Source organism: Parasteatoda tepidariorum, chromosome 7, assembly GCF_982258835.1.
Source record: "Parasteatoda tepidariorum strain Cologne lab strain chromosome 7, Ptep-v5.0, whole genome shotgun sequence".
Classification (NCBI taxonomy): domain Eukaryota; kingdom Metazoa; phylum Arthropoda; class Arachnida; order Araneae; family Theridiidae; genus Parasteatoda; species Parasteatoda tepidariorum.
The window spans coordinates 15,631,951-15,649,053 of NC_141761.1; the positions used below are offsets into that span (position 1 = coordinate 15,631,951).

The 17,103-nt window shown below is 30.3% G+C and overlaps 1 protein-coding gene across 2 annotated transcripts in view; it reads left to right on the forward strand.

Annotated features, from left to right (window-relative positions):
- Rme-8 (receptor mediated endocytosis 8) overlaps positions 1-17,103 on the forward strand; it is a 175,301-nt gene that overhangs the window by 86,145 nt on the left and 72,053 nt on the right. For both annotated transcript variants that reach the window (XM_087168523.1, XM_087168524.1), the window contains 7 exons: positions 1,556-1,657; positions 6,117-6,221; positions 6,986-7,188; positions 7,279-7,363; positions 8,684-8,884; positions 13,252-13,406; positions 16,088-16,289. In XM_087168523.1, coding sequence (XP_087024649.1) covers positions 1,556-1,657; positions 6,117-6,221; positions 6,986-7,188; positions 7,279-7,363; positions 8,684-8,884; positions 13,252-13,406; positions 16,088-16,289 — 1,053 coding nt within the window. The remainder of the gene's footprint in view (positions 1-1,555; positions 1,658-6,116; positions 6,222-6,985; positions 7,189-7,278; positions 7,364-8,683; positions 8,885-13,251; positions 13,407-16,087; positions 16,290-17,103) is intronic.

The following is a 17,103-nucleotide window of genomic DNA, read 5'->3' on the forward strand; positions in this document are numbered from 1 at the left end:
GAAGAAGGATATAATTTGTGTGTTCCCCCCAACAAAATGCGTGAATGTCACCCTTAATATTAGAATAAAAAATTATTACATGTTCAATTAAGAAAATTATATAATTATTATTATATTTGTAAACACATCGTATTTGTTATTTTAAATTAGTAACTTATATGTTTGTTATTATTAAAAGTATCTTGCAGAAAGATATTAGTACTAGAGAGCTTTGTCGCAAATAGTATGAAAAAATTCTGCCTCAGGGCCATGAAGCTACAAATTTAAAGATTCCAGAATGTCATCAACGTCGGGTTCGTTAATATTAGCAGTGAGTGTTGTCATAGAGATCGCACTTTGCTTCATCTTAACCTTCTGAGTCCTGCAAAAACACCCCCACCAGAAGAACGCTTTTGACAAGATTTTACGATAACATTTGAATTCACATTTTGCTGCACTTCATGTATTCCTTTAACATGTATTCTTGGACATTCATAGGAGTAATGATGGACACCAGAAATTAGGCATCTCATAATCATGAATAGTAGGTCGACACTGAGATATATGGTATTTTAATTTTAAAGAAATTACATACCTATTATCTTAAAACTAAAGACAATTCTTGAATTATAAATTACAAAAAAATGGAAAAAAATTTCAAATAAGATTTTTCTAAAATTTAAAAGGAAACTTTAAGTATCTCAGATTGTTATTTTCATTATATGCTTGAAAAACCAATAATATTTTTTTAGCAGTAATACTGTATTAGGAAATGTATATGTTGACACTTGGTTTTAAATGATTTTACTGCCATAACATTTAAGCAATTCAAACATACATACCAAAACTCTGACAAGCATATTGTAATGTTTTTAAATGTTGACATTATTTTTAAAACTTTCGCTTATTTAATTGTAATTTCACTACCACTTTAAATATTGTGGATTGGTTAAATTTCCAGGATTAGCCGAGAAAACTGTGAAGTGGCAGTAATTGTAATTATTATAGTAAATTTGACCACTAAAATAAATTTATTTTTATTTAATGTCCATAAATAATACATAATTTTTTTGGAATTAAATTAAAAATTCTCTCTCAGCACTCATTTTAAATAAAAATTTAATTTTAAAGCTTATATTGACTTTATTTTTTAGGAACAGTGTGCACCTTGGAATTTATCTTGTATCTTAGAAATATTTTTAGTGCTTAAAAAGTGCTTATTTTTTGTTGAAAGATTTGGCTACTCAGACAGTATAATATTAGCTCTATTATTAAAAGACAGGATTCAAGATTCCAGCCTGGTAGTATTATATTGCACTGTCTTATGTTAAATAATATTGTTTTGCTACCAAGATAAGCATAAAAAGAAAAACCAGTCCTACTTGTACTGTGCATAAAGGGCTCTAGTTATTACTCTAATTAAAGTATATTTTGACATCACTGAGCGTAACAGGTCCAATCACGGGAACTAACATCTTTACTGCTTGTTTTGGAGTTGTCTGTTAAGATTTTGGAAAAAATTATCTGTTGTTTTATAGGGGTTCTTTGTAATTATAATTCCATCCCTTTATTTTAGAGAAATGTGAAGGAAATAATGGATTCTAATGGTTTGAGAATATTAGTTGACCTTTTGACCCTTGCTCACCTGCATACAAGTCGTGCGACTGTGCCCACTCAGGTGACTACTCTTTCTATCATGACTTTTTAATTTAGTGTGATAATTTAAAAAGATACAAGGTAACAAACTACTGAAAAACTGTGAATGACAATTAGTTACATATTGAATTTTTTAAAAAAAGAAAATTTCATTCAGAATTGCGTTATGAGTAGAGTTCATTCACCAGGAGTATGCACTTGGCTCCACCTCCTCCGACGCAGATTTTGTTTCAACTCGGAATTAAGAAGAGAAACATCTCCGCTCTTGAAATTGGGACAACCCTTATTGCGCACCAAACGCAAACAGTGAATTCTTTTTCATTAACTTACTTCACTTTATCATCTGCTATTATATCTTTCGTTACTCTGGCTAATTAAATATATTTTTAATTTAAAAACTGCTGTTTTCCCTGCAAAATGTCTCAAAAAGAACAGACTATTCGCTGAAAAGAGAGAAAATCATAAAAAATGGCTCGAAGTATCAAATTTACGAAGTATTTAATGTTAAAAAACTTCACGCAAACTTTACGGAATAAATAATTTTGGCGTACGATCGCAAAATAGCAACCTTGTTTAGGATTGTTCACATCCTTCTCCCAAAAATAGCGAAATAATATTGTCGCATACCACGTAATGAAGGCGGAGCCAACTGTGAACACCTGGTTAACGAACTTTAGATGCAAGCTGGATGCTTCGAAATTTAAAGGGGGGAACAAAAATTGCAGGTTTTGTCACGAAACAAGTGTCTGAGAAAACTACACTTTATGCTGTAGCTGCCGCTGTAGATTATTTAAATCTATGTTATTTGAGAGTAAAAGTGCTCGTATTGCTTTATAAACTCAGAACTATCTATATTGACTTTACCGGAATCTGAAAAAAAGTGTTCTGTCCTATGCCTCATTGAACGTGCTTGAAACTTTAGTAGTCATTTATTTAAATATTGTTGTGGGAGTAGATAAAAGTGTTATTTCATCCATCAGTTCTGCATTTGTAAAAGAATGCAGATAATTCTAAATATCTAGTGGATATCCCAAATGACATTTACTGGCATAACCTGCAATATTTATTGGAAGTTAAGTGCACTACATTTCTTTAGGTATGTTTTATAAAGAAACTTCTAACATTGATCCTCTCTACATAATCTTAAATTTTTTACTTGATTGCTGAACAGCCGACCCAATTTTTGTGTTTACAGCTATTGCTGTTTAACACGGTATCCTTGTAACTTTGAACCTAATCCAGAAGACAAGGGAATTCCTGTATAAAGTATTAGACGAAATTTGCCTTTATGAAAACTTTTTGATGGAACTTATCCGCATTTGCGTTACACGATGAGGAAAACCATGAAAACCTTCCATGGTTAGCCTGACTGCATGGAGACTCTAACCCGTAATCCTTGTCAGCACTGTGGTCGGTTCGAACGGAGTGTGGAATTCGTATCGTCTAGTAATCGCTCTATTCACTAAGCTACCCTGGCTCTTTTTAAATTTTTTGAGACTTTCTGAGCATTCTTTATCTCATATACTCTAAGTGAAGGGTGTCCAAAATGTATGGAAAACAATCAAATACAGTAGAGCACCAATTATCCATACCGATCAGGCCCTGAGCCAATCTGGATGAAGAAAAATCATAATAATGGAACAACTTTAAAATACGGCTATGAGAATGTTCGTAAACCAAAAAAATTGGGTCGGCTATTCAACGAGGGTTATTAAATAAATTAAAACCACATTTAAATCATTATATTGTTTAAAAAAGAATATTTATTTAAAATACCGAAATTTTTTTTAAAATTAAACATTAAGTCAAAACATTTTTATACAGATATTAAATTTATAAATAAATTTTTATGGTTGCGATTTCTTTTTTTTTTTTAACAAAAAATATTTTCTGATTTCATTGGTATTAAAGTTTTTTTTCTCCAAAATAATGAGATGTAATCATGCATGTAAATTACTTACTAATCAATGGTCCAAATAGAAAGGAAAAATTATTAAATGGGAAAAAAAGAAACTTTTAAGTAATAACTGCATGTAAAATAATTTGTCATTTGGTAAACATATTTCTATTGTACCCATTTAGTTTTCTATTTATTTAAATACAAGTACTTTTAAAACTTATCAAATATTTTTTTTGTGTATATTAATAATGAAGAAAGTCTTATTCTATCAAGAGTAATTTGTAAAAAAAAATATGTTTCTGGATCTGAATGTTCTTTTATTTGATATCTAACTGACAAATTGAGTAATTGCTTTCATAAAATCACGAGGATGATGAGTTAGAATAAAAACAACTATGTTTTCATTTATTTATTGGTTACAGGGGTCTGTCTAGAGTTTTTAAGAGGTTCCTATTTTGTGAAAATTTAAACATACTTTGTGAAAATTGAAAATTATATTAAAAAATAAACACAAAAGTATGGTAAAATAAAATATTTTCAAAAATTGTCACTACAAATAAAAATCATTCATTGGTAAATTTATATATATTTGTCCCCATATGTTCAATAACAATTTTTGCTATTGTAAAATTTTGGGCTTAAAATTGTACCGAAATTTAAAAATTCATAAAAATTACTGTCCATAGTCAAATTTTAACTTGAATTTTTTAAAAATATACATTTAACAGTACCAGAACTAAAAGTTATTTTCATTACGAGAACATTTTTGACTGGATCATATACAGAAAAGTTTCACAGAGAAAAAATGTTTCATAAAAAATAAAGGGTCTATTACAATCAAATTAGAATAATGTTTAAAATAATAGTTCGAATTTAGAGTTCCTGTAAACTTTAAAGAAGGACAGCTTCGTCATTTCATTAAAAAAAATAAATAAATAAAGGAACTCTAAATAAAAGCTTGCTAACTGTTAGGCTAACTGTTAAGCGTAAGCAAACTGTTAGGCTTACCACATCACAACATTTAGGGGAAATTACTTTGGCTACATAAGATCTTGGTGTAGGACAAATAAACAAAAACAAATTATAAAAGAAATTATTAAGCGCACCTTGGAGGATGCACTCGCATCTGATGATCTCTTGGATCCACTCTTTAGGAGTTAATTTCAATTTCCGGTTGTTGATTTGCCCGCCTGTTCAGTCTTTGTCAATTCTGTTTTAATTGTTTTTATGCTATAACTTTTACTTCTCTTTGCTTTTGCAATTTTTACTGCTGTTGCTTTTACTACTTTGTAACTTTTGACTTTTGTCATTTTATGTGTTCTCTATTGTGATTTTATTGGCTCCCTTGTTTTTATTGCACCTTTCTTTTGTCACATTTTGTCATCGATTTTTAAACCCAATTGCTTATAATGAACTCATATGTTTATTGTCATTGTACAACCTGCACCTTGTGCATAGTTTATTTTGTGATTTTACTTTTTCGTTGCTTTGATGTTTTTAATTTTACTATTTTGTATTACGTATGGCTCACTATAAGGGAGGTCCTGTCGGCATTATAAAACGGGCCTCTCGGAGCACTTTTATTGCTGTTGCCATCAGCCTCTGTAATGTTTTCTTGTTGTTTTAGTAAATGCCACGAATGTAGTCTGGCCGGGCACATGTGCTGGTGGACGGATCGCGGTTCCCTCTTAGGAACTGTCGTGGCGACGGGTCGTTTCTCCGTATGCCCAAATTAGGGCGGGTCGGATATTTCACACCTTACCACATTGCACTATCTGACCAAACAAGTGCTACATATTCATAGAAGAGCTATTTTTCCAACTGAAAACCTTTTTTTTTTTTCTTCATAGATTCGAGAACGGAGTTTGCATGGTACTAGCACTTTTTCTTCCTTTTAAATTAAGAAACGGAGTGGCTGACACTTCTTTTCTCCCACAGTGTTTCATGATCCCGGCATGCTTTCAGTGAAGCATGGGGAGGAAAAGTACTTTTCTTACAAACCGTGTGGGAAGCAAATTCTTCTGCTACGTCATAATAGTAATCAATGGGAAAATTCCATTTCAAAGCGAAATGCATAATTAACCCAGGGTTTATTGTTTTTACGGGAATACAATAAAAAAATTTACGAAGCAGGGGGGAAGAATCTTAGAACGTGCTTTTTTAAAAGTATTCTGTGAAACTGCCGTTTCTCCTTAAGTTGAATTTATGAAGGTGCGGCTAAGCGGTAGTAAATTTGCCCTGAACAGACCTTGAGTTTGTTAATAACCTTAACAATTTTAAGTCAGACATATTAATGACTTGAAGATATTGTTTGTAAATAATACTAAGCAATATTGATGTATTTCATCAGAGATTTGATTGGTAAACGTAATTAATCTGTTTAAAATATAAAATTTTGCAGAGCAAATAATTTTCTTTTTTAAAATCGCAGAAGTAATGTTTGTGTTAATAAAAAAAAAAACTTTTTGTCTTTGATGTATTTTAAAAAAGTAAAAAAAAAGTCTTATTGTTCTTTAAAACAAAAATCACTATGTAATTGCTAAAATGTCACACTTTTTATGATATTTCTTTTAAATTCTAGACAAATGTAATTGAAGCTTCTCCTGAGCAAATGCAAATGACTGAAAAAGAATGGTATTACCGAAATGCTGAAAAAGAAAGGCATGGTCCCTTTGGATTCAACGAGGTATTTCTTTTTAATGTATAATATATTGTATGCAGTGTTTTACTTTTTTTACGAAAAAAACATTAATGTAATTAATACAAATTGTGTGGTTTGGAGGGTGAAGGCGCTCTCCACATCGCCTAACCAAGGTTAAAATTATATGATGTAATTAGAGTTAGAGGTTAGGTACCAGAAATGTCTTGCAGTTCCCAGGCCTTATTGCAATGTTGCCCTAAATGCTCAAATCTTTGAGCAGAATAGACCTCACAATCACAAAGTATATGTCATGAAGTCTCCTCATCAAGATGACAACCTTGACAAACAGAATTAGATTCAATACCTATTGGTGTCTCCTGAGGATGCAGTGAGAAGACCCATGATCTTCCTCAAACTTTTTCTGTTTAGCTTTAGAAGCTCATTTTGATGTACACCGGGGCATTCAGCTCTTTAGCTTGTCTCTGACCATCCGAGTTGCGCCGTTACTCATGGGCAATTTTCCCTTAGAGCTTGAATATAGATGCCCTGAATGATGTGGGAGAAAGTCTGGTTCAGGAAACAATAGCATTGTAGTATCTATAGAATTGTTTTTTTCATTCATATTGATTTATTTTTATATAAATTTGAATGACATTTATTTTGCAAACAGGTCTAATTATAAGTGTTATGCTTTGAGGCCAATGTTTCATTTTTCAATGTAAAATTTCATAAAAACATCTAAGAGTGACTCCCCTTATAATCAAATCAATGGTAAGCAGTTACAAATTAGCCTCTCTTTTTTTTGGCAGATGAAAGAGCTCTATGCAGATGAAGTTATTACACCCAAGACAAGGTGTTGGGCCCAGGGAATGGAAGGCTGGAAACCTGTTCATGCTATTCCGCAACTGAAGTGGTGTCTGATGGCAACAGGAACAGCGCTCATGAATGAAAGTGATCTAGCCAATGAGATTCTAAGAATGCTGATCAAAATTTGTGAATATTTTCCCAGTCGGTAAGTGCTCTGATATGCAGTTCAAGTGGAAAAAACCACAGCGGAAGAATTTGAAATTGTTTTGTTGTACTTTTCGCTTTTATCTTGCAGTGATTTAGATGAGGCAATAATACGTCCTCTGCCTAAAGCTAAACGTCAGCTCTCTGATGCTACTTGTTTGCCTCACATTGTACAGGTAAAACATTTTTTTTAGAAATTCATTTAAAACTCATTGAAAAAAAAATTTATTTAATTAATTTACACCTCAGGCTAAACCTGAAGAACTAAGGAAATTTAAAATTATTTTCAAAAAACCTGTGGAATACTTTGAGAAAATAAATTTTTTTCCTAATAACAGGTTATCTGCGCACCTGGGATAATCTCTTTGAATTATGTATTAAAGTTCCAAATGCTGACAGTGTTAGTTGTTTCAGGATTGTTGCAGCCTGAGTTGTTTATGGCAGGGATAAATCCAACCAGCATTTTTGTATTCAGAATTTCAAAAAGTGGAAGAATTGGAAATAATTTTTTTTTCTTTATAAATTAGGATTTTAATTGATTTTGTTTTTATAGTCAATTTATAAACCTTAATGTGGCAACTGACTTTTTTTTTCTTTTTTCTTGGAAAATAGGATTAAGTATGAAGATTTTTGAAGCTTAAGATTCCAATCCACCTATCAAATGTTTGCTAATTCCTGCACCATTCGAATAGTTCATCTTTTACTTTATTTGAAAATTTAAATGTTCACCTTGTCTTTAAAAATTCTTTTTTTTCCCTCTTAATTTGCATCCTTTTAATGTAAGTTCCCATTTGTTTCTTTTGAGGTTTTATTTAATCAAATAGAAAAGGTGCCGCTTGTCATTGAGCAGGGACTCCACAATTTCTTAACCATCAATGGGAAGATGGTCATTGGGGGTTCTTCCAAGGGTTGGGGTTTTGGACATCCGGTTTGAGACAGGACATGTGGGCTACTAAAGTGTCCAAAACCTTGAACATTGGTAAAAATTCTATGTGTGTAACTATTAAGCACATAATAATTACATAGATTAGTAAATATTTGATACTTTTTATACTATTTGCTTTAACTTATTAAAGGAATATAATAAGAAAAGATTTATAACTTTTGAAGCTCAACAATTCATTGAACAACAAAAAAATATGAATAAATATGCTTTTAATACTGATATATAATTTTTTTGCATAAAGATAAATAATGCAATGTTAAAAATAATAATAAACTTTTTTAATAAAACAAAAACTTGTCTTCATTTTGTTTCTTGTTCAAAAATTAACCTTTCATTTTTCACAATATTTTGTTTTTCAAAATGGTGACATAATTGGAATAAAAGGGTTTTGGACAGTTTAAAACAGTTTTGGGCAGGACGGCTTAAACCGCGATCCATTATGTCCTAAACCTTGCCAATTTTGGTTCTTTCTGATGGTTCTAGGAAAGAACAGATTTAAAAAATTATTGTTGGAGAGTATTGTTTCATAAAATGTGTCAATTCATTTCAGCTGCTGCTGACTTTCGATCCCCTTTTAGTTGAGAAATGTGCCGTTCTTTTGACTCATGTTATGCAACACAATACTGACATATCAAAACTCTACCAAACTGGATTCTTCTTCTTCATCCTCATGTACACCGGATCCAATCTGTTGCAGATCGGTTCCCTTCTCCAGATGTCACACTCCTGCCAATCTTTCCGCTGTGAGGAGGTAACTTCATTTTTTGAATTTTTTTTTATAACTGTTGTTCAACAGCCGACCCAATACTGGGTTTACGACTACCAATCTTCAACTCCATATCCTTGTAATTTTGATCTCAATCCTGAAGACAAGGGAGCTCCGGACCAGTACCCCCAGAGGTATTGATTTGTTATGGGAACATAGGGGACTTTGTGACCTGACAGATTTAAGGTGCACCAGTCATCATTTACTACACGAGGAGCCTTCTGCCGGCTGGGATCAAACCCATAATTTCTTCGACTTGGGCCCAGTGCCCTATCAACCAGGCCATTCCGGCCCTAGATATCTTCATTTGGAAAACTTATCTCCATAATTTGTCTAAAGTAAGAACTCCCCTAGCCATTTGCCTGAACCTGTGGCGGTGACTATGATATACCGGCCAAATCTCTTGTTTTTTAACGAAGACTCCTGTATTCTATGACTATTTACCTGTATATTCTCTGATCTCTCTGTATTTGTTGAGGAAATTAAAAAAAGAAAATGGTGATAAAATATTCACTGAAGGCAAAAATACTTCTGTTATTCCTCAACAGATGGTGTTGTTGCCAGTACCGTTTGAATGAGGTAAACCAGATTCGAATCCCAGCAATTCCTGCTCGATACAAATTCCGCATTCGACTTGCACCGACCAAAATGCTGACACATAATAAATATCCTCTGTGGTAGGCGAATAACGGGTTAGAGGCCCCTTGCCGTTTGGCTAACCAACGGCAACGAAAACCCCCATGGTTTTCGTCTCATGCAACCCAAGTGTGAGTTCGTTTCATCAAAAAGTCCTTTACGAAGGCAAATTTCTCCCTATACTTGATCCATGAGTTCCCTTGTCTTCTGGATAAGGTTCAAGGCTACGGAGTTGAACATTAGTAGTCGTAAACCCAAAAAATTGGATCGGCCTACTCATATTATTTCCAATTCCCTAAAAAATGTTGCTAGTAAAATCTCTGTTATTTTATTTCTTCAATGTTGGCGGGTTTACTATGGTAACGAGGTACAACTATTTCAAGTAGGGGTGTGGGGTCAATGTTTAGGACAGGTTTTGGCTCTGGTCGGCGAAAGAAAGAGAGTCTTTTTTTTTCGGTCTATTGTGTTAGCCCTAAATTGAAGAGACTGTACCCTCCCTGAAATGTGCAATTCTGTTTCCATAGCAGCAGACAGCCTCAGACTTTGTGGCGAGGGGAGTTCTTACTGTAGACAAACTATAATCTATGTTAATTAAAATAGCTGCACACAGAAAAGATTTTTAGGATGCTGCTTCCTATTTCTACATAATTTTAGCAATTATTACAGAAATCATTTGTAAACTGGGGAGTTATGTATGGCAGGATGCGTAGCGTTTTTAAAAATATGTAAAAATGCTTATTTTTGATTTACTTTTTTTAAAGAGCCCTTAAAGGTGCTTTTTTTTTTATTTGGGATTTGTAAAAAGTATATATTTTAAAAAAAGTATATATAAGTCTATATTTTAAAAACAAGTTTTTTTATTTGCCTTGTCTAAATTACAAAAATGCATGATTTTCACAATTAACTCTGAAATATTTAAAACTAGTCATTTTATCATGATTATATAACGTTTTTTAATTTTATTGATTTTATCTATATATAAATTAAGATCTTTGAAGTATAGAAAGAAAGAATTTTTATTGCTGCACAGATCCTAATTATGATTATTATTTTTTTTTTTTTTTTGGAAAGTGATTAAAAATATTTTTTAAATGCTGAAAGAGTATTTAAAATTTGCTTATTTTTTGTAATAAAATCAGGCTACACATCATGTATGATCTATTAAAAAAAATTATGACTTAAATCAAATCTTTTGTGGTCAAGTCCAAAGTAGTTATAAAATTAAATAGGAAAAAATTATAAAACATCCGATACATAAGCCTTTTTCAATAGGCAAGCTATAAAGAGTTTTGGTCCAAGTTTTTATATTATTTTTAGTCTTCATTTTTTATCAGCCATCTTTTTTTTCAATTTACATTTGCTTAGTGAATCATCTCTTTCATTATTTTTTTATTTTATTTTTTTAAAATTCAGTTATCAGTTCAAATTCAGTTCAGTCAGCAGAATTATATTTCTGTCACTGTTTTTAAACACTTAAGGTTATTTAAAAAGGGAAAAGGCTGCCCTTTTTTCTCTAGTTTATTTTTGATATTGTAGCTTAGTATTATAGTATGTAGTAAGAGAAATTCAATATTTTCTTTAAAAGTTTTTATTTGCTTAAAATATTATACAATTATGAACTTAATAAATGAACGCTGAGGATTAAGTGGCAAAAAGAATAAGGGAAATATCAAGATATATTTCTTTTTTTTTTAACATCAAATCCCTGTGGCAGAATTTTTTTGTGACATACCTTTCTAATACTAATATATTTCTGCAAGATACTTTAAAAAATAACAAATATATATGTTACTAATTTAAAGTAATAGAAGCGTTAGCTTCAAAAAAATTTAAATTAAAAAAGTTTGATCAAATAAAAATTTTTTTTTAATTAAATGTGATATTTTTTTTATTCTTATGTTATGGGCAATATTCTCGCATTTTGTAGAAAGATAATGCAATAATTATTTCCTTTTTAGATAACACACTACACATTTCCTTTTTTCGCATTTTGTAGGTTAACATTAAATTTAAAAAAAATCTTAATCTTTAACCCTAACTTCCAAAAAAAAAAAGGTCCGATGCCGAAATCACGCGAATCGAACTCTTCAAAAAGGGGTTACTAAATGCGTGTTTTCATTTCTAGATTCTGTTTTTGTAATAAATAATATCGAATATTAAAAGTTATGTGGTACTACTGATGTAGCATAGCTATATCAGTTTTAATACCTGCATGGAAAAATAGAACAAAATTTTCTACAAAGAAGAAAACCAAATTTTTTACTTCATTATTCTCCAATGTGAATAGAAAAATCACAAGCCTTTTTCTCCCACTTTGATGCGTGAGAAAGGCATCTTCTAAATATTATAATTCTAAAAAAAAGATCTTTCAAAAGCGGAAAAGAAAAGCAGCATTTTTAATTTCCTGAAATCCTTCTGCTAGAACATACATACATAATGTCACCAAGATTCTGCCACGGGGCATCAAATGACTAGTGTTATGAAAATGTACACTTAAAATTCTATCTAGATAAATGACCTTTGTAATCTTTCTCAAGGAATTTTTCTGTTTTACCTTAGAAGAGAGGTGATAAAAACTAATTTTAATGACAGTTCAATCAGATCTTCTTCACTGAGAATACTCATATTTAAATAAATGATCATGGGCACTTACTTTACTGAAGTCACAAATTTACTTAGGGACTTATTTCCCACAAAATATCTTATTTTATTTACCGTTATTTTTGTTTCAGAATTTTTGTGGCTTGAATGATTTTATGGAGAAAAAAACTAAACTTAAAATTTTATAATTTCAATCTTATAATTTCATTGTGTATTTTTAACAAAAATAAAATAAATAATTCATGGGTCAGTCACATAATTGCAATTTTTATCTTTTATGTGGTGGTAATTTGCACTTTCAAAATGTTTTATTTGTCTCAATCATTTTTATTTTTAACCGCTTGATGTTAGTAAGTTACAATATAAATTTATAACGTGCATAGCACTTTTTAAAGGTGCTTATTTTTGATTAGATTATCATTTTTAGAAAGCCCTTAAAAGTGCTTTATTCTTCAGGTGTTTTTGAAAAGTGCAAATTTAGCTTTTCGAAAATGATATTTTTTATTTTATTTACCCCATCAATTTTTGCCAGGTATTATGTAAAAACGTGTTTTTCACATTGTTCTATTCAACGTTTTCACAATTTATTCAACCACAATCCATTTCGGCCTTCCGTGGGATCCATAGTGTATGAAAGCACCAATAATTTTACATGTTTCATGAAATACTTGCGAGTCTGCATGTGCGTAAACTGAGCTGAGTTTGGTGAGAATCAACTTTGCTGCATGTTGCAAGATATTCTCAATTTTCCACCCTCTGAAATCGAACTGAAAAAATCTCTCGATTTTTTTATGGTGGCTAATATAATCAAGAAAAGAGTTCATTGTCAGAAACTAGTTATTTTATCATAATCATGTAGAGTCTTTGAAAATTATTTTGCATTTTGTTGATGTATGCAGTGCTTAAATATATTTTTGAGTGCTTAAAAAGTACTTAAAGGGTGCTTATTTCTTGTTGCAAGATTTGGTTACCCTCCCTGTATAAATATCCTGTTCCTTTTTAGACACTGTGTATTAATTATATACCTGATACAACGTATATTTTATAGTGTGTAATGAAAATGAAAGAACATAGAGTGTCATGTTTAGATTTAATAATGTGTGTATGTTTTTAAGAATAAAGCATCTTCTATCATGCAACGCAGTATTCTTGGACAACTGCTTCCTGAAGCTATGGTTTGCTACTTAGAAAACCACGGGGCTGAAAAATTTGCACAAATATTTCTGGGGGAATATGACACCCCTGAAGCAATATGGAATAATGAAATGAGGTGAAAAAAACCCTTTCTTTATTTACTATTTTTAATTTGTATTGATAAAAGTGCATATTTTAATTCATTTTTCTCTCTCTTTTACAAGATATAACTTATATATATATATAAAGTTAAAATATTTAGAAAATACGGAAAATAATGAAACTTAATGACTATAAGATTAATGATAATGAGAAAAATAAATAAAATGAAATTATTTTAAAATATTTAAAAAAAATTTTTTTTTACTTATCTGAGGAAAAAAAACCTAGTAAAAATTTGGAAAACAAAATAAAGAAAAGATATCTCTTCATCAGCTCACACAATTATATCTGCAAAAAGGAGTGCTTTCTATTATTTTATCAACATAGCGAAAGCAGAATATATCAATACAATAGTGTGAGGAGCACTCAAAAAAATTGAAACAAAAATAGAACACATTAATTAAAGAATATATACAAAATAAGACATATCAAGCAAAAAACATAAAATAAAATTTAAAGAATATACAGAACAAAACACAAAAGGAAATCTGTGAAGCGAGGAGCCAATTCAAATGAACTTACTCATATTGGACTCTTTCAAGACTGATTAAAAATATCGTAATAAGATTGCCAGATTACAAAATATGAAAACAGAAGCGTAAATAAAGTGATCTCTTATGGCACTGTACTATAATTGTTGCGGGTATAATTATGTGAGCTGATGCAGGTATATCTTTTTTTCATTTTGTTTTCCAGATTTTTAATAAGTTTTTCTTTTTAGATGAATAAAAAAAATTTTATTGTAATTATTTTTCTCCTCCTCTTGTCATTAGTCTTTATTATTTTCTTAATATTTTAACTTATTTTTGAGTCATATCTTATGCGTAGCTATTAAAACTTGTTAATTTTTCTGTTTTTTCTTATTATCCTTTTTGTCTTTATTGTGCTATACATGCATATGTTCTAATAATGTAGCTTAGTGACTTTTTGTGTTTCATGATTATGTTTACTTTGCTCTTTTTATTATGGCATAGTTATGACACTGTTTTTGTTATTTTGAATTATTAATATTATTATATGCACTTTGATGCTAAGTTTGGCTCTCAACTGATTCAGCATTATTTAAGTATTTGTACTGAAATTGAATTTTAATTTAATTTTAATAACTGAATTTTAATTGTTTTTAAAGACTTGTGGGAAAAAAATAACAAGACTTTGAAATAATAGTAGTAATAAAGTTCCATTTGACCCTTCTACAAGCAGTCAAAAAAAAAACTATTTGAGGAAGTTTTGGTGGTAGTTACACGGTTGCCACAGGCGACTAAAATGCAATTATTTTCAGCGTGAGGGGACTATGACAACTTTTTTTGCCTGAAAAGGCTAAAAAAGAAACTTATTTTCAGGAAAAGGAGACTATTAGGAGACTTTTCTGTACTCCTAGCAATGTTTTTTAGCATAAATTGGGTTGAAAACCTGTAACCCGCAAAATCTTCTGAACACACTGAATTTCTTTTCTTAAAAAATAAAAAAATAATAAAAAAATTTAGATTGCAAATTTGAGTTTTCACTTTTTAATGTCTTCAATTTGCACAGATTCTATCCTAAGTCTTTCGTTTCTCGATCGCCTTGCCAACGGTTATTGATATGAAATTCTGCATGATTTTAAAAAACCTAATTTTTAATACGATATTACTATGCATGAATTTCGAATTTCGGTAATCACTTTTCACAATATATATATTTTTACTAAATCAATTATTGATAAAAGGGAAAATTTCTTAAAAACGTTTTTTTTTAATGAAAAATTATTCTTTGAATGAATTTTAGTAATTGAAAGTATTTAATTTTCTGCAAATATGCAAATTTTTTTTATCAAAATTTAGTGCTAGAACAATAATGTTTATATAAAAATTATCATATTTGCCACCAACTTGACTAAATGGATCATGGTATATGACAATTAAGTCATTTTTTTAGTCTTATTTTTGCTGAATTTTTGCTCTTATTTAGGCAACTATTTTCATAGTTTTGGGCAACTATTTTCATGCTTTAGGCTACTGAAAGCAACTATTTTGTTCATTTTTTTCTGTGGCAACCCTGTGGTTATCATTTATTTGTCTTTAATAAAATTGCCTTTGTTTTCATTTATATCATAGAGCAAGATATTAACAAATGGCGCAAAATTCGAAATTTATTAAGTAATCCTAGGTATAGAAATTCAATTTAATTTAAAAGGGAACCAAAATGGCACCTCAGGCATCTCTTTTTTTTTTTTTTACTCAAGAAACTTTGTTAACAAGACGAGGAAAAGTCATGAAGTTTCAATTGCTGAAAAAATACTTCAAAATATTAAAATGCAAACTAATTATTAGAAGAGAACTTCACTGTTGTGTAATCTTCTTATAATTTATATTCATTTGTATACTTTAAAATTTTCTTTTCAGCATTTGAAACTTCATGGCTTATTCTAGGTTTGTCTGAATTCACTTTTTCTACACTTTAAATTTTAAAAACTAGAAAGAGAATTTGTGAGGAAAATTTTTGTCCTCTTAACTCAAAAACTGTGCAAAAAAGCAGTTGTAGAGGTTGAAAGTGGGACCAAAAAAATATTTTTGTCACCATTTCTTAAAAATAATTCTGTTTAGGTGCATGCTATTTATCATTTTTAGTATATATGAATATTTATCTTTCTACTCAATGTTCCTTTTCAATTAGGCGTCTCATGATTGAGAAGATAGCTGCTCACATTGCTGACTTCACTCCTCGTTTGCGTTCCAACACTAAAGCTCTCTATCAGTATTGTGCAATACCCATCATTCAGTATCCTCAATTAGAAAATGAACTATTTTGCAATATCTACTACCTCAGGCATTTGTGTGATACGCAAAAATTTCCAAATTGGCCCATAATGGATCCTGTAAGCCTGTTTTGTTTGCACTTATCTATTTACTAACTACACATTTCAGGATAATTATATTAACACTAAACATACCAACACTTAATGTATACTTATTTCTACCATAGCTGGTCAAATGACCGAACTTTATGATTCTTTATTGAATGTATAAAATAGGGATGTTAGAAAGGAAACAAATTAAAAACACTTTATTATAATTAAACAAAATTGTTTATTGTCAATTTTTATGTATTGCAAACACAAGGAGTAAGAAGTTTCAATTTATTTCTCAACACAATTTTTACGTATACAGGGTGTTTCCATTGTACATTTTCCGCAAAACATATTTCTTCGAATTATTACTATAATTCTTATAATTAATATTATTTCCTCTAAGAACTTGTGCCGTCTTGATTGTTTCAATTTTTTCTGTGTAAAAATTAACAGTTAGAAATGAAGTAAAGCTATCAAAATAAAATATAAGCTACTGACCTACACATTTAGTTTTTGTCCCTTTTTCTTACACAACAATCTAAAATTTTAGCTACTTTCTTGAAATTTGAATTCACAGTTATTCTGATTGAGCTAACTACTCAACAGTCTTTGCAGAAATGGGCAACTCATCGAATGCAATACGTCGAACACTCGTTACATTATAATTTCTGATCCGATAACCTTACAAAGCAATAAATTGTTCCCCCGCTCAAATGACCGGTTGTGGTAGAAATAGGTATACGACAAGTATTTTTCAAAACAATCAAAATACAAAATAATAATAATAGAATATTAACTGTATATAATTGTTAAAAAAAAAAGTTATGACTTCAAATGTGCA